At 44.1% G+C, this 21,017-nt stretch overlaps 2 protein-coding genes across 3 annotated transcripts in view; both read right to left on the bottom strand.

The window, feature by feature from the left end:
• The window catches only part of ATG14 (autophagy related 14), a 50,159-nt gene extending 40,034 nt beyond the window's left edge, over nucleotides 1-10,125 (bottom strand). Inside the window, exon 1 of one of the 2 annotated variants that reach the window (XM_077264520.1) lies at nucleotides 9,850-10,125. In XM_077264520.1, coding sequence (XP_077120635.1) covers nucleotides 9,850-10,079 — 230 coding nt within the window. In that variant the 5' untranslated portion in view covers nucleotides 10,080-10,125. The remainder of the gene's footprint in view (nucleotides 1-9,849) is intronic. The other variant, XM_077264531.1, reaches the window with a different exon arrangement.
• A 7,605-nt stretch (nucleotides 10,126-17,730) lies between these two features.
• Nucleotides 17,731-21,017, bottom strand: part of TBPL2 (TATA-box binding protein like 2) — a 38,372-nt gene continuing 35,085 nt past the window's right edge. The window contains exon 7 of the mRNA XM_077297241.1: nucleotides 17,731-18,160. Coding sequence (XP_077153356.1) covers nucleotides 18,081-18,160 — 80 coding nt within the window. The 3' untranslated portion in view covers nucleotides 17,731-18,080. The remainder of the gene's footprint in view (nucleotides 18,161-21,017) is intronic.

Raw genomic sequence — 21,017 nt, forward strand, 5'->3', positions numbered from 1 at the left:
CAATTGAATTACCGGCTGTTCACAGATATCGCGCTGAATGAAATCTAAATACAGAATATATATATATATATATATATATATATATATATATATATATATATATATATATATATATATATATATATATGTGTCTCAATGACAGATATATATATATATATATATATATATATACACACATACATACTGTATATATGTTTTAATGAACATTTGAGCACATAAATCCATTAGATGTCGGTTTTGCAAGCCTGCGCGAAAATCTCGCAGTACGGATGCCATACGGATTACATACGGAGGATGCCATGCGCAAAATACGCTGACACACCCTGACTACGGATCACTATTTTGGGAACATTTCTCCGTATTACGGCCGTAGTACGGACGTATAATACGTGGCGTATTGTCTTACGCCAAGTGTGACGCCGGCCTTAGGAGGTCACATTCACTGAACAAAAAAGCTATTTAACTCCAAAACATCCTAACAGGCCAAGTTACATGTTAACATAGGACCCTTCTTTGATATCACCTTCACAATTCTTGTATCCATTGAACTTGTGAGTATTTGGAGAGTTTCTGCTTGTATTTCTTTGCATGAAGTCAGAATAGCCTCCCAGAGCTGCTGTTTTGGTGTGAACTGCCTCCCACCCTCATAGATCTTTTGCTTGATGATCCTCCAAAGGTTCTCTATAGGGTTGAGGTCAGGGGAAGATGGTGGCCACACCATGAGTTTCTCCTTTTATGCCCATAGCAGCCAATGACTCAGAGGTATTCTTTGCAGCATGAGATGGTGCATTGTCAGCATGGGTCATTCCATATCAAGTGATCCAAATATGAATATTTTTTTTTACCTTACGTCTTTAGATTTTTTTTATTTTTTGTTTTTATGAAGTACAACTTTAGTTAATTACAAATTAAAAGTTTAGAATTTTTTTCTTCATCAGTTAATTTTTTACAGATTTTTAAAGTTTTGAAAAAGCGCGGATTTTGGCCTGGTATGGCTTTACATTTTTTTATCATATCGCGGGCTAGAATTAAGATATAGAGGTGGGAGAGGCATCATTTTTCTCAGAACGGTACCGGCTTTCATTTGATATGTCACAAGACTATGTTTCTTTATATTTTGTTTTGGAGAAATCAAATTATAAATTTTGATGTGCAATTCTGAAAAAAAACGTATGTTTTAAAATTGTGAAAACATGCATGTGTGTTACTTGTGTCCTTGTTTATATTTGTACAGGGATTCAACTTGGGATCTATCAAATTTGTATTTTTTTTTTAAGCCTTGAATCATCTGATTTTATGTTTGTGCGAGTTTCTTCCTTTTTTCTTTTCAAATTACAACTTATTGCATTCAACATTTAGATGTAACAATAAAGAAACACAAAAAAACTACTGAAGTGCCAGAATAAATACATCTTAATCATCATAACAACTTGCTCAGCATTTTCAACCTGAATTCCTTGAACAAGCCAAAAGATAAAAGGTGATCACATGCTCAAGTGTGGTTTTCTAAATACAGTCTGATCCTAATTATATGTTAAAAACCAGATTAAAAGAACCAATATTTCTACCACCTATTTATACATGGAACAATTTTTTTTCTACTATATCACTAAACATATCATTTCTGAAGTGTTTAAGAGAAATAGTACAGTAGTTAAATCCTCGTACTATAAAATATGAACTAATCAATTATTAGTAGGTTGTTACACTGGCCTGTTATCATTAATGTGTCCCTTCTAGTGGGTGAAATGTCATCTTGTCCATAAGCGCTCACTAGCAATGGCCATTTCCTTTGAGTATGGTCGGCCTGTCATGGTGCTCGGCTCCACCCGAGTTATATCTGATTTTTGTTCACTTTTACAATGTCTGATTTTCTTGGATACACAAAGGACGGCGCTGGACCAGACGGTGCAGAAAAGTCACTTCTACGTCTTCATTTTCACAATCTTTGGAGAGTCCAGTAGCCGTCAGCGCTGATCATATTCACAGGTCACATAGCCAGTTATGTCATCCATTGCCGATCTTGTGCCGCCTTCTACCACTTCATGGACGTCACTGTCTTTATTTCCACTACATGTGATGACAGTCCGGTATTGCCGAGTCCCTGTGATGGGTTCTGCTTCCTGTAACTGATGTTATAACAAACTCTCCTCCTCCCCGTAGTCCTGGTTTGTACAATACATGAACTGGATGTTAAGAATATTTTTCTCCCTCCATTTGAGGAGTTGCATCAGTGTTAAGATTTGGTGTGAATACGGTCTGTGCAGGCGCGAGCTGCCGGCCGGTCATCTGCTCTGCAGTCACCGTCTACCCCTGGTCATTCTCAGCCCTAACAAAGCTTCTCCTCTGTCCTCTCCTGCTTCTAAGCTCTAACATAATAAAATAATACAGGAATATCTAGCAATCATGGATTATTTGGTAAATCTAGACCCCACACTGTTAGACCACAGGCTGAACAGATCTGAAATCAAGATTTTTGAACTGACACTGTAATAGTTTTATTTTTTAAAATATGATCCCATCACGATCCCATCTTGTATTTTGGTACAGATGTGGATAGGAGCATAGCAGGCACATGTGCAGTTTTTGAAATTTTTAAATTAAACGTTTTTTTCGGAAATGCGTTTTAAACTTTTGCGCTTGCGTTCGCATAGGTAAAATATCAAAGATACCGTATTTTCCGGCGTATAAGACGACTTTTTAACCCCTAAAAATTGTCCCAAAAGTCAGGGGTCGTCTTATACGCCAGGTACGGCATGTGCAGGGAGCGATCCTGGATGTTCCCAGGGTCTGAAGGAGAGGAAACTCTCCTTCAGGCCCTGGGATCCATATTCATGTAAAAAATAAAGAATAAAAAATATGTATATTCTCACCCCTCCGAGAAGCCTGGCTGTCACCGCTGCAAGCGTCTGCCTCCGTTCCTAAGAATTGCAGAGCGTGAAGGACCTTCGATGACGTCACGGTCAGGTGACCGGTCACATGAGCGGTCACGGACCAATCACAGGACTGCGACGTCATTGAGGGTCCTTCATGCTCTGCAATTCTTAGGAACGGAGGCAGACGCTTGCAGCAGTGACAGCCAGGCTTCTCGGAGGGGTGAGTATATACATATTTTTTATTTTTATTCTTTATTTTTAACATGAATATGGATCCCAGGGCCTGAAGGAGAGTCTCCTCTCCTTCAGACCCTGGGAACCACACGCCGTATAAGATGACTGGGCGTATAAGATGACCCCCGTCTTATACAGCGGGCATATCCCAAATTCCATATTTTATATGGAAAAGTTGGGGGTCGTCTTATACGCCCAGTCGTCTTATACACCAGAAAATACGGTACTCTTGTGACATATCTGGTGAAAGCCTGTACAGTTCTGAGTAGAATGGTGTTTATTTTGTTTCACTATCTCTTTTCTAGCCTGAGTTATGGGGAGAAATGTAAAGGCATGCAACACCGAAATTCACACTTTTTCCGAACTTTGAAAATCAATAGAAAAAAATATCTAGAATTTTTTCTTCTTCACATTTTGCATTCTCAGACACACTATTACCAAATAACAAAATCTCAAAAGAATTAAAAATATATAGTGGTAAAAATCATTGGTTCACTTGACATGGAATGACCCGCATGAAGATGATTTTGCTCCTGAAGGCACATTTCTGCTTTTTATACCATGGAGGAAAGTTGTCAGTCAGAAACTCTATATACTTTGCAGAGGTCATTTTCACACCTTCAGGAACCTTAAAGGGCCCCACCAGCTGTTTCTCCATGATTCCGGCCCAAAACATGACTCCTCCACCTCCTCACTGACGTTGCAGCCTTGTTGGGACATGGTGGCCATCCACCAACCATCCACTACTCCATCTATCTGGACCATCCAGGGTTGCTCAACACTTATCAGTAAACAAGAATGTTTGGAAATTAGTCTTCATGTATGTGTGGGCCCAATGCAACCATTTCTGCTTGTGAACACTGCTTAAGGGTGGCCGAATAGTAGGTTTATGCACCACAGCAAGCCTTTGAAGGATCCTACACCTTGAGGTTCGAGGGACTCCAGAGGCACCAGCAGCTTCAAATATCTGTTTGCTGCTTTGTAATGGCTTTTTAGCAGCTGCTCTCTTAATCCGATGAACTTGCCTGGCAGAAACCTTCCTCATTATGCCTTTATCAGCAAGAACACGTATGTGCTCAGAATCAGCCACAAATCTCTTAACAGTAAGATGATCACGCTTAAGTTTTCGGGAAATTTCTAATGTTTCCATCCCTTCACCAAGGCATTGCACCATTTGATGCTTTTCAGCAGCAGAGAGATCTTTTTTCTTTCCCATGTTAAGGTACCGTCTCACAGTGGCACTTTGGTCACTACGACGGTACGATCCGTGACGTTCCAGCGATATCGTTACGATCTCGCTGTGTCTGACACGCTACTGCGATCAGGGACCCCGCTGAGAATCGTACGTCATAGCAGATCGTTTGAAACTTTATTTCGTCGCTGGATCACCCGCTGACATCGCTGCATCGGCGTGTGTGATGCCGATGCAGCGATGTCTTCACTGGTAACCAGGGTAAATATCGGGTTACTAAGAGCAGGGCCGCGCTTAGTAACCCGATGTTTACCCTGGTTACCATTGTAAATATATATAAAAAAAAAAAAAAAACACATACTCACATTCCGGTGCCTGTCACGTCCCCGGGCGTCCGCTTCCCTGCACTCCTCCTGCATCCTGTGTCAGCGAAGCCGGCCGTACATCAGAGCACAGCGGTGACGTCACCGCTCTGCTTTACGGCCGCGCTTACACAGGATGCAGGAGGAGTGCAGGGAAGCGGACGCCCGGGGACGTGACAGGCACCGGAATGTGAGTATGTGTTTTTGTTTTTTTTACATTTACAATGGTAACCAGGGTAAACATTGGGTTACTAAGCGCGGCCCTGCGCTTAGTAACCCGATGTTTACCCTGGTTACCCAGGGACTTCGGCATCGTTAGTCGCTGGAGAGCGGTCTGTGTGACAGCTCTCCAGCGCCCACACAAGGACTTTCCAACGATCACGGCCAGGTCGTATCGCTGGTCGTGATCGTTGGAAAGTTGCAGAGTGTGACGGTACCCTAACTTGAAAACTGTGACCTGCTTAATAATGTGGAACATCATTTTTAAGTAGTTTTCCTTTAATTAGAATCACCTGGAAAACTAATTATCCCATGTGTTTAAGATTGATTTCAGTGATCCATTGAGCCCCTGAGACACAATACCATCCACGAGTTTATTTGAAAAACAAAACAATTAAATCTTTATCACACTTAAATCCAATTTGCATAATAATTTGGAACACAGTGTAGACAGCAAGGTACAGATTCTGTCTCAGGTGGTGTACTTCGCTTTGGGAGTCTATTGAGCGATCTGTTGGGGTCTCAGCTGCTGGACCACTACCCATCGGCAACCAATTATATGTGAAAAAGAAAAGGGTGGTTACTTTTTAAATACCATTGTCAGAGATTGGCAGCTGCATGCAAATTAAACAGCAGCAACTGAAGCTTGCTCTGGTTGCTGCTGTTAGAGGTAAGTGTTGGCTATATAACAGCTGGCATCTAACCTGTACAGAGCAGGCTCACCTCCTCACCTTGCATCCAAAGTGTAACTTACATGTATGGGTGGTTTCACACTTGCGTTTTTGTAAGCTGCGTTTGAGCGCTAAAAAACGCATGCGTTTTTTCCTATACTTAACATTAAAAACGCATGCGTTTTGACGCGTTTTTGGCAACGCATGCGTTTTTTGACGCGTGCGTTCATTTGCAGAAATGCAACCTGTAGTAATTTCTAGCGGCGTTTTTTCGCAGCAAAAAAATGCATTGATGTCTATGTAAACGCATGCGTTTTTAAGCACATGCGTTTGTTTGCGTTAAAAACGCATGCGTTTTTATAGAAAAAAAACAGAACACACACTGAAAAGTCACCCACCACCATCAAGGTGATAAAGGGATCCAAACCCTAACCCTAACCGTTTAATGAACATTTTCTGACAGTCATAGGGCCACGTCTTTCAGGGCCACGTCTTTCAGGGCCACGTCTTTCAGGGCCACGTCTTTCAGGGCCACGTCTTTCAGGGCCACGTCTTTCAGGGCCACGTCTTTCAGGGCCACGTCTTTCAGGGCCACGTCTTTCAGGGCCACGTCTTTCAGGGCCACGTCTTTCAGGGCCACGTCTTTCAGGGCCACGTCTTTCAGGGCCACGTCCTATAAATACTATAACTACGTGGTTATACGTGGCACTGAAATATCGTGGCATTTACGTGAAATACGTGGCACTTAAATACGTATATAAACGTATTTCAGTGCCACGTATTTCAGGTTAGGGTTAGGGGAAGGGGTAGGGTTTTTTGTTTTTTCTTGTTTTCTTGTGTTATTCTATAAAAACGCATGTGTCTAAAAAACGCATGCGTTTTACCGCGTTTACATGCGTTTTTCACACATGCGTTTTTTTAAAAACGCATGCAGATAAAAATGCAAGTGTGAAACCAGCCTATGTCACGTTGGAAAAGTGTCAATGATATTTTAGGACAAGATTTTTTTTATATGCATTTCTTTCTGTCAAGTAAGTTGAATTCAATCTGTTCCTGGGAAAGTAAAATGTTTAGGAGTGATGCAAGAGTCATGACAAAGATGCCGATTTAGCCTCCAAATGTCCCTACACACGTGCCGCTATGTATCATACCGCATAATATTTCTATAGAATCAAAATCCATCCACTAGGTGGCCCTATGAGAAAGCTGAGCGGGTTACTAAGAACGCTTATTCATTGTGGCCTCCCATTGTAAAAGCTCACATTGCTGAGCCGCACTCTATTCTAGAAGTTAAGAGTCAGGCATTTACACAGCACCAACCTACAGATTTTTGCATGTATTTTTCCCATACAATTACTCTTCTTTAGATAAGCTGGGCATGAAGATTAGATGAAATCTGTCCAAACCAGACCTGCCCCAGTAATAAATCATTAAAGCATAAAGTAAGCACACAGCCTCGTAGGGGGATATAACCGCTATACAACCGATGTTGCAAATTCAGCAACAATTCCAGACCACAGACTGAACATTATGGCTTGGGAACCAACAAAAGATACCCAATATTAGGCTTGGGATCCTAGGCAAAGACACCCACCCTCAGGCTTCGGAACCTGCGATAGAGACCGCCCGAGGCTCGCCTTGCACGGCTATCGGCCATGGCTCCTAGGCAATGGGGCTGCCAATTCTCGAAAGACAGCATTATTACAATTCTTAATAGGATTATAATACCAATTCTTAGGGAATTGCTTGTGGTATAACCACCATGGACCAACGCAAGGGTTTGACTAGTGCAGTTACCATTCATTGCATATTAATAAATAACACCATGTTCAGTGGCATTTTTCATTTCTTAAACTGAGAGACTCCAAAAAAACAAACAATGATCCTTGTAGAGAAAAATGTGCTCTTTCTAATGATATCAGAATTAATATATTTTAGGGGTACCCTTTTTGAGAAATTTGACCTAAAAATAGGTAAAATTCAGTTTTTTTAAGTTTTTCATCATATGTGCGTGTGAATATTTCGGGTATGTGCACACGATGCAGATTTAGTGCAGAATTGGTGCAGAACTGCAGCAGATTTTTCTGCTGCAGAACTGCACTGTGATTTACAGTACAATGTAAATCAATGGGAAAAAAAAAAAGCTGTGCACATGGTGCAGAAAAATCTGCGCAGAAACGCTGCAGATTTCAAAGAAGTGCACGTCGCTTCTTTTGTGCAGTGTTTCTGCTGCAGATTTTTCTGCACCATGTGCACAGCTTTTTTTTTCCCCATTGATTTACATTGTACTGCACAGAAACTGCACAGAAACTGCATAGAAACTGCATAGAATCTGCACAGAAACTGCACAGAAACTGCATAGAATCTGCGCAGAAACTGCATAGAATCTGCATAGAATCTGCATAGAAACTGCACAGAAACTGCATAGAATCTGCGCAGAAACTGCATAGAAACTGCACAGAAACTGCACAGAAACTGCATCAAATCTGCAGATGCAGATTTAGTGCAGAAAATTCTGCACCACATTTCCTACGTGTGCACATAGCCTTTCACAAATACATATGCTTTGACCGTGATATTGCAGCAATGCAAAGTCATGTAGATGTTTGGTGTACAGGGCAAAGCACCAGTTACTATTGGTTTTTGGTCTTGAGTTATATATGGGCAAAGTTTGGCATAAATTTTATGCGACACGTTTTTCAAGCTACTTTGACACAAAATTGCAGCCCAAATATTGTTTTGTCATAGCCGGTAATAATTTTATCGTGTTTAGCAGGAAAAGTTGAGCTAGTATGCCAAATTTCAGCATCATAGCCAGTATAGAACTCTAATGGCTATGTGCCAAAGTTTGCAAAATCCTCTTAGCTGAAGCCGCAGGCTTGGTGGAACCTCCAGTGAAAGGTCAACAGTGCCCAATGTATTTGAGATCTGGCCCTAAAAATTTACAGAACCTCTTTTCAAACATACATGTACATCCTTATAAATTTTCAGCAAAATCGGAGAAGGTCGAGTGGGGACCACTGGTCCACTTGACACGGAATGACCCTATACTAAGCATCTCCTGTGGTTGGGGTACATGTATAAACTGGGAACCCCGCATGCTATACTCAGCACCTCCTGTATTTAAGTGGTGCATGTATATACTGGGACCCCAGCATCTCCTGTAGTTAGGGGGTACATGTATATACCGGGAACCCCCCACATCCTATACTCAAGCATGTCCTGTAGTTAGGGGGTACACAGATATACTGGGACCAACCGCAATGTATACTCTGCACCTCCTGTAGTTAGGGGTTACACAGATATACTGGGACCCCACATCCTATACTCAGCATGTCCTGTAGTTGGGGGGTGTACACGTACATACTAGGACCCCGCATCATATAGTCCGCACCTCCTGTAGTTAGGGGGTACACGTACATACTGGGACCCCCCCCCCCCCCATCCTATACTCCGCACCTCCTGTAGTGAGGGGGCACACAGATATACTGGGACCCCCCCCATCCTATACTCCGCACCTCCTGTAGTGAGGGGGCACACATATATTGGGACCCCCATCCTATACTCCGCACCTCCTGTAATGAGGGGGCACACAGATATAATGGGACCCCCGCATCCTATACTCCGCACCTCCTGTAGTGAGGGGGCACACAGATATAATGGGACCACCATCCTATATTCCGCACCTCCTGTAGTGAGGGGGCACACATATATACTGGGACCCCCCACATCCTATACTCCACACCTCCTGTAGTGAGGGGGCACACAGATATAATGGGACCCCCCACATCCTATACTCTGCACCTCCTGTAGTGAGGGGGCACACAGATATAATGGGACCCCCCACATCCTATACTCTGCACCTCCTGTAGTGAGGGGGCACACAGATATAATGGGACCCCCATCCTATAATCCGCACCTCCTGTAGTTGGGGGGGCACACATATACTGGGACCCCCGCATCATATACTTTGCACCTCCTGTAGTGAGGGGGCACACAGATATACTGGGACCCCCATCCTATACTCCGCACCTCCTGTAGTGAGGGGGCACACAGATATACTGGGACCCCCATCCTATACTCCGCACCTCCTGTAGTGAGGGGGCACACAGATATAATGGGACCCCCATCCTATACTCCGCACCTCCTGTAGATGGGGGGGTATACGGCCTACTACGACCCCCGATCTGTTAGAGACACTGCTATGAAATAGGTTTGTGACATGAAAGGCGCAATGCAGCGTCTCTCCTCCCCCACCGCCGTGTGTACATGGAGCCCAGAGCCCCCGCACTTACCTCTCCGTGTCCCTCCCATCAAAGAAGACAAAGTCGCCGCTCTGGACGCACTTGGCGCAGGTCAGCCTCCGGCGCGTCGTGTTACATAAGGGGCAGCGCTCCACAGCCACATACAGCCCCTCGGCGTCATCCACAGACTCCACCATCTCCGTCCCTCTGCGGGGGCTCCCGCTCGCCCCAGCCGGGAACTGCTGCCAGCTCCGGACTCCCCGCTCACTGGGAGACGCCATGACAGCTTCTTCTCACCTGCTGTCACGTGGGATTTTGTTTTCAAGCAGGTGCACGCTGGGAAAAGGGGGCGGGGATAGGTTCCGCGGCAGGCAGGCGACACGTGACCGGGGCAACATTCTGGTGACGTCATTAGGGGCGGCAAAGCACGGTGATCGCAGTGTGGCCGTCACGTCAGAGCAGCGGTTTTCACAGAACGAGGGTTGTCAGCAGTCTCACGCACTGCAGCACTTTCCTGTAGCCCAGCAGTGTAATTGTGACCCTACATCATCTTCACACCTTAAACAAACTTTTTTTTTTAGCCACAAATACATGCAAAATTTGTCTCAGTGGTGGACAGTCTCTTTAAGGCTGCCGTCACACTATCAGTATTTGGTCAGTATTTTACATCAGTATTTGTAAGCCAAAACCCGGAGTGGGTGATAAATGCAGAAGTGGTGCATGTGTTTCTATTATACTTTTCCTCTATTTGTTCCCACTCCTGGTTTTGGCTTACAAATACTGATGGAAAATACTGACCAAATACTGCTAGTGTGACAGCAGCCTTATTTTCACTCTGCGTTGTATGAGGAACAAATGTCATCTAAGTGCTGCAGAAACTTTCTGCAGGAAAATTGATCGTAGGATCCAAAACAACTAAAGGGGGGAAAAAAGAATAGATGCACTCTTAAAGAGGTTTTCTGGGGCTTGCATATTAATGACCCTTATGTAGAATAGGTTGTCAGTAGAAGACCCCCACCACCTCACTAATCAGCTGATATCCGTTCCCGTGGGGGGGGGGGGGGGGGGAGGGGAGATGTATGGCGCAGAGGGAAGAGTCCTGTTATCACTTCTCTATTTCCAATAATTGGTATTTCACACAGGAATAGCTGCACTGTGTATGGATGGGGGGCTTAAAGAGGGTTCCCTCATGTTCACAAATGGGTAAAATGGAAAAGTAGGTGTAGCAACAAGCAGCTGTGTAATGTACCTCTTACAAATTTTTAATTATAGAATTTACTACTCACTGCCCAGGTTACCGACCACCGCTGCAGTGTCAGCTTACTACTTGCAGACTCTGCTCACATCAGTCTGAAGAATGAAAAACCAAGAGAGAAAGGAGGTATGCATACAACTGAGGATCCCTTTAAAATAATTTTTATTTAGATACATGAAAAGGCACAAGTATAACCATAAGCAAATATAAAACATTTAAAAAGCCAAAGTCGCTAGCAGAACCTGACCAAATGTGGTCCTCCCCCAAAATATGACCGAGGGTGCACCATCAAGCTCTATAGTAGATAATTGTTGAATACTCAAAAAATACAGATCAGTTGATGGTACACTACAAGCCGTACCTAGTGAGCAAGAGAAGATTGGAAAAAAGTCAGGCACCATGCACATAAACATGGGCAATAGCCAGAAAGATGCTCTCTAAAATGACAGACAACATTACCCCTGAGGAGGACACTGTTTAGTGTCGATATGTGTGGGGTACCTGCTCCCCTGACTGTTCAAACCACTTTACTATAGGGAATCTGTTACCCCCAAAATCGTATTTGAGCTGCGGCCACCTGCATCAGGGGCTTATCTACAGCATTCTGGAATGCTGTAGATAAGCCCCCGATGTAACCTGAAAGATGAGAAATAAAGGTTATATTATACTCACCCAGGGGCGGTCCCGCTGCGGGCCGGGTCTGATGGGCGTCACAGTCCGGTCCAGCACCTCCTATCTTCACATGATGATGTCCTCTTCTTGTCGCGGCGCAGGCATACTTTGTCTGCCCTGTTGAGGGCAGAGCAAAGTACTGCAGTGCGCAGGCGCCGGGAAAGGTCAGAGAGGCCCAGCGCCTGCGCACTGCAGTACTTTGCTCTGCCCTCAACAGGGCAGACAAAGTACGCCTGCACCGGAGCCACGGCAGGAAGACAAGAAGAAGACCTCATCGTATGAAGATAGGAGGTGCTGGACCGTACCGCAACGCTTATCGGACCTGGACCGCGCCTAGGTGAGTATAATATAACCTTTCTCATCTTTCAGGATACATGAGGGCTTATCTACAGAATGCTGTAGATAAGCCCCTGATGCCGGTGGCCGCAGCTCATATACGATTTTCGGGGTGACATATTCCCTTTAATGGAGGGTTACATGGCTGCCTAGCGCTTTCTGAGGTCACATCGGCTGGAACCACATTGGGTAATTGCTACTTTTTCCCTACTGAAACCCCTAAATGGTCTCGCTCACTATGATACCCCTTTCATGACACCTTCAAAGTATTATGCCCCCACACAGTACGATTTCCCCACAAACCTTACACAAAGTATGATGCCCCACAGCACCCCACTCAATAAGATTGTCACCACAGCCTCCCATACAGAATGGTATCCACTACAGCCCCCATTATACAGTATGAGAAGCACCACAGGCCCCTATAGTGTTGTTCATCAAAGCCCCTTGTACAGTATGATGCCCCTACAGCCCCCATACAGTATGATGTCCTCCATTACCATCCCATATACCATGATGGTCACCACAGTCCCCAACATAGTACAATGTTCCCCATAAACCTCCACACAGTATAAAGTCCACCGCAGCTACCCCACAGTATGATGGCCACCACAACCACAGTTCACAGATGGTCCCCACAGCATGATAGATCCCCCATACACTATGAATATCCCCTCAAAGCCCTAGAACTGCATGATGGCCCCCCACTGCCCCCTATATAGCATGATGGTCCATCTCACAGCCCCCCCCACCCCCATATAGCATGATCCCTCCAACAGACCCTTATATAGTACAATGGTCCACCCCACAGTTCTTATATATTATGATGGTACACCTCACAGCCTCTATATAGTGTGAAATTACCCCCAACAGCCCCCCAATGTACTATGATTGTTCACCTCATAGCCCCTATATAATATGATTGTCCCCTCCCCAACAGTACACTATATAATATGGTGATTCACCCCACAGCCCCTTCTATACATTTGCATCTTACAAAATTAGAATATCAAAAAGTTAATTACAGTTCAATACAAAAAGTGAAAAACTCATTAGATAGAGTCATTACAAACAGTGATGTGTTTCAAGTGTTTATTTCTCTTAATGTTAATGATTATTGCTTACAGCCAATGAAAACCCAAAAGTCATTATCTCAGTAAATTAGAATACTTTATAACACCAATTTGAAAAAATGGATTTTAAAATCCGAAATTTTGGCCTACTGAAATGTATGTTCAGTAAATGCACTCATTACTTGGTCGGGGCTCCTTTGGCATCAATTACTGCATCAATGCGGCATGGCATGGAGGCGATCAGTACTGCTGAGGTGTTATGGAAGCCCAGGTTACTTTGATAGCAGCCTTCAGCTCATCTGCATTGTTTGGTCTGGCGTCTCATCTTCCTCTTGATATTACGAGTTTGCCGGCCAATCAAGCACAGTGATACTGTTGTTTGTAAACCAGGTATTAATACTTTGGGCAGTGTGGACAGGTGCCAAGTACTGCTGGAGAAGGAAATTTCCATCTCCAAAAAACTTGTCAGCAGAGGGAAGCATGAAGTGCTCTAAAATTTCTTGGTAGACGGCTGCACGGATTTTGGTCTTGATAAAACACAGTGGACCTACACCAGCAGATGACGTGGCTACTCAAACTATCACCATTTGTGGAAGCTTCACATTAGACCTTGGAAATCAAGGTCTCAGAGTCTGGAGGAAGAGTGGAGAGGCACACAATCCAAGCTGCTTGAGGTCTAGTGTGAAGGTTCCACAATCAGTGATGGTTTGGGGAGACATGTCATCCTCTGGTGAATGTAAACTGTGTTTTATCAAGACCAAAGTCAGTGCAGCAGTCTACCAGGAAATTTTAGAGCACTTCATGCTTCCCTCTGCCAAAAAGCTTTTTGGAGATGGAAATTTCATTCTCCAGCAGGACCTAGCACCTGTACACACTGCCAAAAGTACCAATACCTGGTTTACAAACAGTTTCACTGTGTTTGATTGGCCAGGAAACTCTCCTGACCTTAACCTCAGAGAATCTATGGGGTATTGTCAAGAGGAAGATGAGACACAAGACCCAACAATGCAGATGAGCTGAAGGATGCTATCAAAGCAACCTGGGCTTCCATAACCCCTCAGCAGTGCCACAAGCTGATCACCTCCATGCCACGCCACATTGATGCTGTAATTGATGCCAAAGGAGCCCGACCAAGTATTGAGTGCATTTACTGAAAATACATTTCAGTAGGCTAACATTTCAGATTTTAAAATCATTTCTCTAGCTGGTGTTATAAAGTATTCTAATTTACTGAGATAACGACTTTTGGGTTTTCATTGGCTGTAAGCCATAATCATCAACATAAACAGAAATAAACACTTGATCACTCTGTTTGTAATGACTAATATATACGAGTTTCACTTTTTGTATTGAAGAACTGAAATAAATTAACTTTTTGATGATATTCTAATTTTGTGAGATGCACCTGTACTATGATGGTCCAACTCACAGTGCCCTATATATTGTGATAGTACCCCAGAGTCCCCCCAAAAATAAATAAAAAAATAGTTATACTCACCTAATCGAGATTCTTCATCCTCCGCATCATCTGTCTCCTCTTCTATCCATTCTCGCAGTGGATGCTGACGGCACGATGCAGTGATGTCATTGCACCGCCAACGTCCCTTGCTTGGTGCTGGAATCCAGCATGCCACAGACAGAAGGGACACCCAGGACCTGCTGGCGTAAGTGATAGAGCCAGGGATTTTGTGCTTCACCACAACTGTTAACAGTGTGGGAGTCTTGAGGATGGCAATTCTGATAATGTAGCAGATAAGGCAGCCCACAACCAGACAGGCCATTCTGGCCTTTGCCAGAATTGCCAGTCCGGCCCTGGTGGCTATTGACTAGCGGCAGTGGTCATGTGTTTGTATGACAGCAGTGACACAGGGCAGATACACATTGTAATTACAACACCAAGAAGAAAAAAAGAAATCATGGCAATCACAGGATGGATACGTGTTAATGATATGCAAGTAAATGACTCAGACAATTTTAATAACTGATTTTTTCAGCAGTGATTACAAGTGCCACGTGCAGAAATGCCTGTGGATTGCCCCCAGGCGCAGGGCAGTGGGGTACTCGGTACCGGGTCCCTCTGTCTCGGTTCTGGGGATGTCACCCGACCCGGTCCGTGGCCCTGCTAAGGGGCGCCCAATTAAAGGATGTAGTTTGTCAAGTGTTCGTGACGCCACCTGTGGTGTTCGGTCAGGGTGACCAACGCTGCTTAGGGGTCCGCTGGGGTGATGTTATGGCAGCTAGATGGAATACCTTCCCACAGGTGAAGTATGTCCCCAGGGCTTCCCAGTAAGGTAAATGATGATGGTGTAGGTTGCAGTAAATAATGAGGACACAGGGTTGCAGTCTCTTTACTTTTTTACTGAAGGCTTCGGCATCCACAATCCAGAGCACTGCTAACAGGGCTGGCTGAGACCGGCCGGTCCGAAGGCACATCCAGAGTTCCCTTTGCAGGTGGAAATCAGTAGCCTTCCTACTAGCGCCTGTGTTTTGTAGTACTTCTATGCTGAGCACCACGGGATAGTCCTCACAACTGTCTGTTTGTTTCTGATATTCTCTCTCCGTCCCCCAGATGGTATGGATAGGACGACCCGTATGACGGGGTAGGCCTGGAGCTATTTTATAGGGACCCTAGAGACGCCCCTCTCCCACAATTTGCCTCCGTTGTCTTCATTAGGTTAAAGGTTGGGCTGCCAACTTGCAATTAACTGTCCTGCCGTTGTTTGAAGTAATGCGTAGAGCCTATTACTCCCTCGGTGTTCCGGCCACCGGCTACGCGCCTCGGAAGGATGTTGCTGATCTTAAAGCAGGACTCCTCCTGGTATTATCTCCTTGTGCTGTGATCTCGTTTCTCACTTCTCCACAATAAACCTCGCTTCTTGTCCTTTCTTAGGATGCTGCCGCAATGAGGTGCAGGCGCAGCTCCGTAACGTTCTATCTCTTGCTATGTCTCTGTCAGGATCCCACCCCTGACAGGGACCTCTGTCTGCAGCTCCGATGTTCCTCCTTCTCTCTCTGTCTGACAGGTCTTTCCTGGGTCTCACCCAGGCAGCTTTCTGACTAACTTCCTATCCAACCCCCAGTTTTACCCGAGTGTGAGGAGTGGCCTAATAGATAGAACCTTTTGCTCCCCCTGGTGGCCGGAGTGTGAAGTGTAGTGTGTGACTGATACCTGGTCAGGTGAACTCCTTTAGTACCATCAGACGTACCATCACTCCCCCTGGTGGAAGAGCAACAATACTGCAACGACCAGGACTCTGGGGCGCTGCACCTGCACTTATTGCCTCAGCTGCAATCACGGAGGTTATTAATGGTCGTCTGAGGAATGTTCTGCCACACTGAATGCACTTTGGGAAATCATCAAGATCCGCTGCTGGCAGCTCCAGTATAATTACAGACCAATGAGGTCCCAGATGTGCTCCATGGGAGACCAGTCCAGAGACACTGCAGGTCACGGTAGCATGGAGGTAGCACCATCACCATGCAGTCTGGCATTTTCAGGTTGAATACTGCTCCTGGGAGACGTGGCTGTACCACTGGATCCACTTCTGGACCACTCGCCTCATTGGTTGGCAATTGTAAGTAGTGGATCTTGATTTGTCCAAGTCCTTTCACTCCCCCTATATCATGTATTATGTATATCAATTCTGTGATTTCCATAATTCCACAACCTTCTTTGTGTTGTATTTTCAATGTTGTAATGCATCAGAACACACCTAACAGATCTGTAATGGTGGCCATATTTACTCATGTACCTTGAAGATGGGGAGGGTTAAGGTCCCTATGCAAAATATGACAGGTTTCCCCAAGCATCAGTCCTTCTCATATTTGCCAAATGATTGAAATGGAGTTTACTATGCAGCTGCTTCTCCATTAGAGGATGATTTGTGGAGCGAGTAAAGTTTGGCTCCCTAGTTTGTCAAACATGGTACGTGGCACCTCCATCAAATTAGAATTAGCATGAGATGGGTGTTCGTTCCTCTTAAGCCAACCATGGAGCTGTTGTAGACCAATAGTAGCCAGTGAAGGACCTGCAAACCTAAAAAGGCACGTGGCAATGCTTAAAGTAGGCTTGACTGTCAGCATTTCATATCCATTGGTTGGCTAAAAAAAAAAAAAAAAAAAAAACCTTCAAAACATATAGGCCATGCTCACTGCATAAAGGTCAAGGAGATCCAGGGTGTTGGGTGAGCTTACCCAAACAGGACCTAATTCTATTCAGACCTGCGGTGAACATAGCCTATATGTCCAATAAAGGGATTTTTTACCCAAAACATTTTGCAATCCTGTTCTTACTGCGGTGTAGCCGACGGATGTGAAATACTGACAACAAATCCTATTTGTAGCATCTCATCTGCCTTTAGGTTTATGTTCCTTCACTGACTACTGTTGGGGTCCTTAGTTTAGTTGGGTGGTGTTATTTGTACAATAATCAGATTTTGGATAGTACACAAGTAACTTTACGGTGTTATGTGGTACACCATGGGGACATCAATAAGACCATGAATCATCCACCTGAAATCTAACTCTGCATTTTGGTCCTGTAGATGACATGGTCCATCCAGCAAAGTCTGGCTTTTTTCCCACATCAGTATTTTTGTATGTATTTATTTGCCAATACAAAGACCAGAACAGGCGCCAATCTTTGAATTATAGTCTCTGAACAAGTTCTACTCATGGCTTTAACATACATATACCAATGTGTGAACGAGGCCTTAATCTGGTCTCAGGACCGTGTTGGTAGCACCATCGTCCCATCATTGCCCTGATCCTTGGTGCAGTAAGTGGTGTGTTGTAGGTACAACGGGAATCAGACAGGGCATCATGCTAGCTGGATTGGAGAGCTGAAGAATTTCACAAGCGGTTACAAATTGCCCTATATATTTTAGTACAATTTTCATAAATTACAGTTAACCCCTCCCCCCCCCCCCCTTTCCCTGGCAAAAGATTTACGTCGTCTTCTTGAAACCTTTCAAAATAGGGTAGATGTTTTCGAACGCTTCATAAATTTCTGAACGTTCTTTTGCACCTACAAGAAAAGAACCCAAAAAATTACTCCCATCTTTGTATTAGTCAATAACTCCTTGCATTAAAGGGCATGTACCCCTCTGAAAAGATTGTATGAAGTGATCATTTTATTCAGTCACAATTCATATTTGCAGCAGGTCTCAAAATATATTATATATCATATTCTAAATCCTCATATTATATAACATTATATATCATATATAACAAATTGTACAAGCCATCACTGGGTAACAAATTCACTAAAACCGGTGTAGGTGAAGTCTACACCATCTGGTTGCTGGAATAAATGTCATGTTCTGGGTTGCAAACAGCCAAAAAAGTTGCACTAAGTTTATTAGGTGTAGGCCTCCTAATAAATTTGAAGCCACTTAAGTCTGCAGTGTAGCTGTGAGCAGGTGCAAGGGATGCAGTGACGGACAGGAGGCAGAGCAAGGGTTAACAGTTTAACATTTTAGTGTAACAGGGGGGTTAACCCAGAGGTGCAGGGTTAAACAGGGGATTAAATTGTTAAAATGGCAAAGGATATTGTGAGTTGAAGAACAATGGTTGAGATATACTCAAGCTACTTACCAGGTAGCGGTGTTTTTCAGGAGTCCATGACAGCACTAACGAGAGAGGGGATCCGCCCTTCAGGGACAGGAAACCTACAGAGATAAAAGGGCGGCACCTCTCTCCCGCATCAGTTGGATTACAGAGCATGAGAGGACCTCCATTGATTAGTAACACATAAATATCTTAACACATTTCACCTTGTGACTAAAATTTGTAGAAAAATAACCTACATGAGAATATACTTATCGTGATGAAACCCATACCAGTAGAAAGGGAGGGAATATAGGAGTGCTGTCATGGACTCCTGAAAAACACCGCTACCTGGTAAGTAGCTTGAGTATTTATTCAGTCGTCATGACAGCACTAACGAGAGAATTACAGAGAAAAGAGTATTAGGGTGGGATTACTGCTTCCAGCACCCTTCTACCAAATGTGAGATCGTTGGAGCTACCAAGATCTAATCTATAATGATTCAAGAAAGTAGACGGAGATGACCATGTGGCCGCCTTACATATGTCCTCAATTGACACCTCCGATCTCTCTGCCCAGGAAGATGCCATGGCACGAGTGGAATGAGCCTTTACGCCTTCCGGGACTTCTAGGCCACCTGCTGAATAAGCCAGAGAAATTGCCTCCCTAATCCATCTACCTAAGGTGTTTTTGGATACTCTAAACCCTTTCTTGACTCCCTGATAGGATATAAACAAGGAATTGTCTTTTTTCCAGGGGTCTGTTAAAGAAATATATTTAAGAAGGCATCTTTTGACATCCAATGTATGGAGTTTGAGTTCCTTTGGGTTTTTAGGATTAGGACAAAAAGTGGGGAGATTTATCTCCTGGAGTCTGTGGAACTTAGACGCTACCTTCGGGAGATAGAGGGGATCAGTTCTTAATACTACTCTATCTTCTCTAATCTGCATATATGGAGTCAGTCTAGAGAGGGCCTGTAAATCACTAACTCTCCTAGCCGATGTAAGAGCAATCAAAAGAGCTGTTTTTAAGGACAGGATCTTTATAGATGCAGATTCTAAAGGCTCAAAGGGGGGTTCCGTTAACGCTGAGAGGACTAAGTTTAAGTCCCACGGGGCTAGTCTTTTCTTAACGATGGGTCTTGATCTAGCCGCTGCTTTAATAAAACGAGCAATCCAATAATTTTTAGCTAACCCACAATTATACAGCGCCCCCAAGGCTGAAACCTGGACTCTAAGGGTCCCTTTCCACTTGCGAGATAAAAAACGGTCCGTAATCTGGACCGAAAAAACGGATGGAACGTATGCGATTGTCATGCGAGTGTTATGCGAGTGCCATGCGATTTTTTTAATCGCACCATCCGTATGACATCAGTATGACATCCGTATTGCTGTCCGATTTTTACGCACCAGTGTCCTTTGAAAAGCCGGCAATTCAGCGCTGTGTACAGTAAAATCACACTGACAGGTTAGAATAGAGTAGATATATGCACATAGAATGTGTATATATACATATATACATGTCAGTGAGACACCTATATATGTATATTTATATTTAATGCAGCGCTAGATAGCATAAAAGCCTCTAATTCAATTGCCGGCTTTTTCCTTCTCCTTCACAAACCCGACAGGATATGAGACATGGTTTACATACAGTAAACCTTCTCATATCCCCATTTTTTTTGCATATTCCACACTACTAATGTTAGTAGTGTGTATGTGCAAAATTTGGCCGCTGTAGCTGCTAAAATAAAGGGTTAAATGGCGGAAAAAAATGGCGTGGGCTCCCGCGCAATTTTCTCCGCCAGAGTGGTAAAGCCAGTGACTGAGGGCAGATATTAATAGCCAGGAGAGGGTCCATGGTTATTGGCCCCCCGTGGCTAAAAACATCTGCCCCCAGCCACCCCAGAAAAGGCACATCTGGAAGATGCGCCTATTCTGGCACTTGGCCACTCTCTTCCCACTCCCTGTAGCGGTGGGATATGGGGTAATGAAGGGTTAATGCCACCTTGCTATTGGAAGGTGACATTAAGCCAGATTAATAATGGAGAGGCGTCAATTATGTCACCTATCCATTATTAATCCAATTGTAGGAAAGGGTTAAAAAACACACACACACATGATTAAAAAGGATTTTATAAACACAGCGGTTGTTGTAATAATTTATTGTTCTCGCAATCCATTTGCAGGCCCTCGCTTGGAAAAATAAAAAACGCACAAGATACATACCTTCTGGTGAACCGTCTCGTCCCACGAGGTAATCCATCTGAAGGGGTTAACAAATATTACAGGCAGGAGCCCTGCAAATGCAGCTGTGCTCCGTGCCTGTAATCCCCG

This window comes from Ranitomeya variabilis, chromosome 1, assembly GCF_051348905.1.
Source record: "Ranitomeya variabilis isolate aRanVar5 chromosome 1, aRanVar5.hap1, whole genome shotgun sequence".
Lineage (NCBI taxonomy): Eukaryota > Metazoa > Chordata > Amphibia > Anura > Dendrobatidae > Ranitomeya > Ranitomeya variabilis.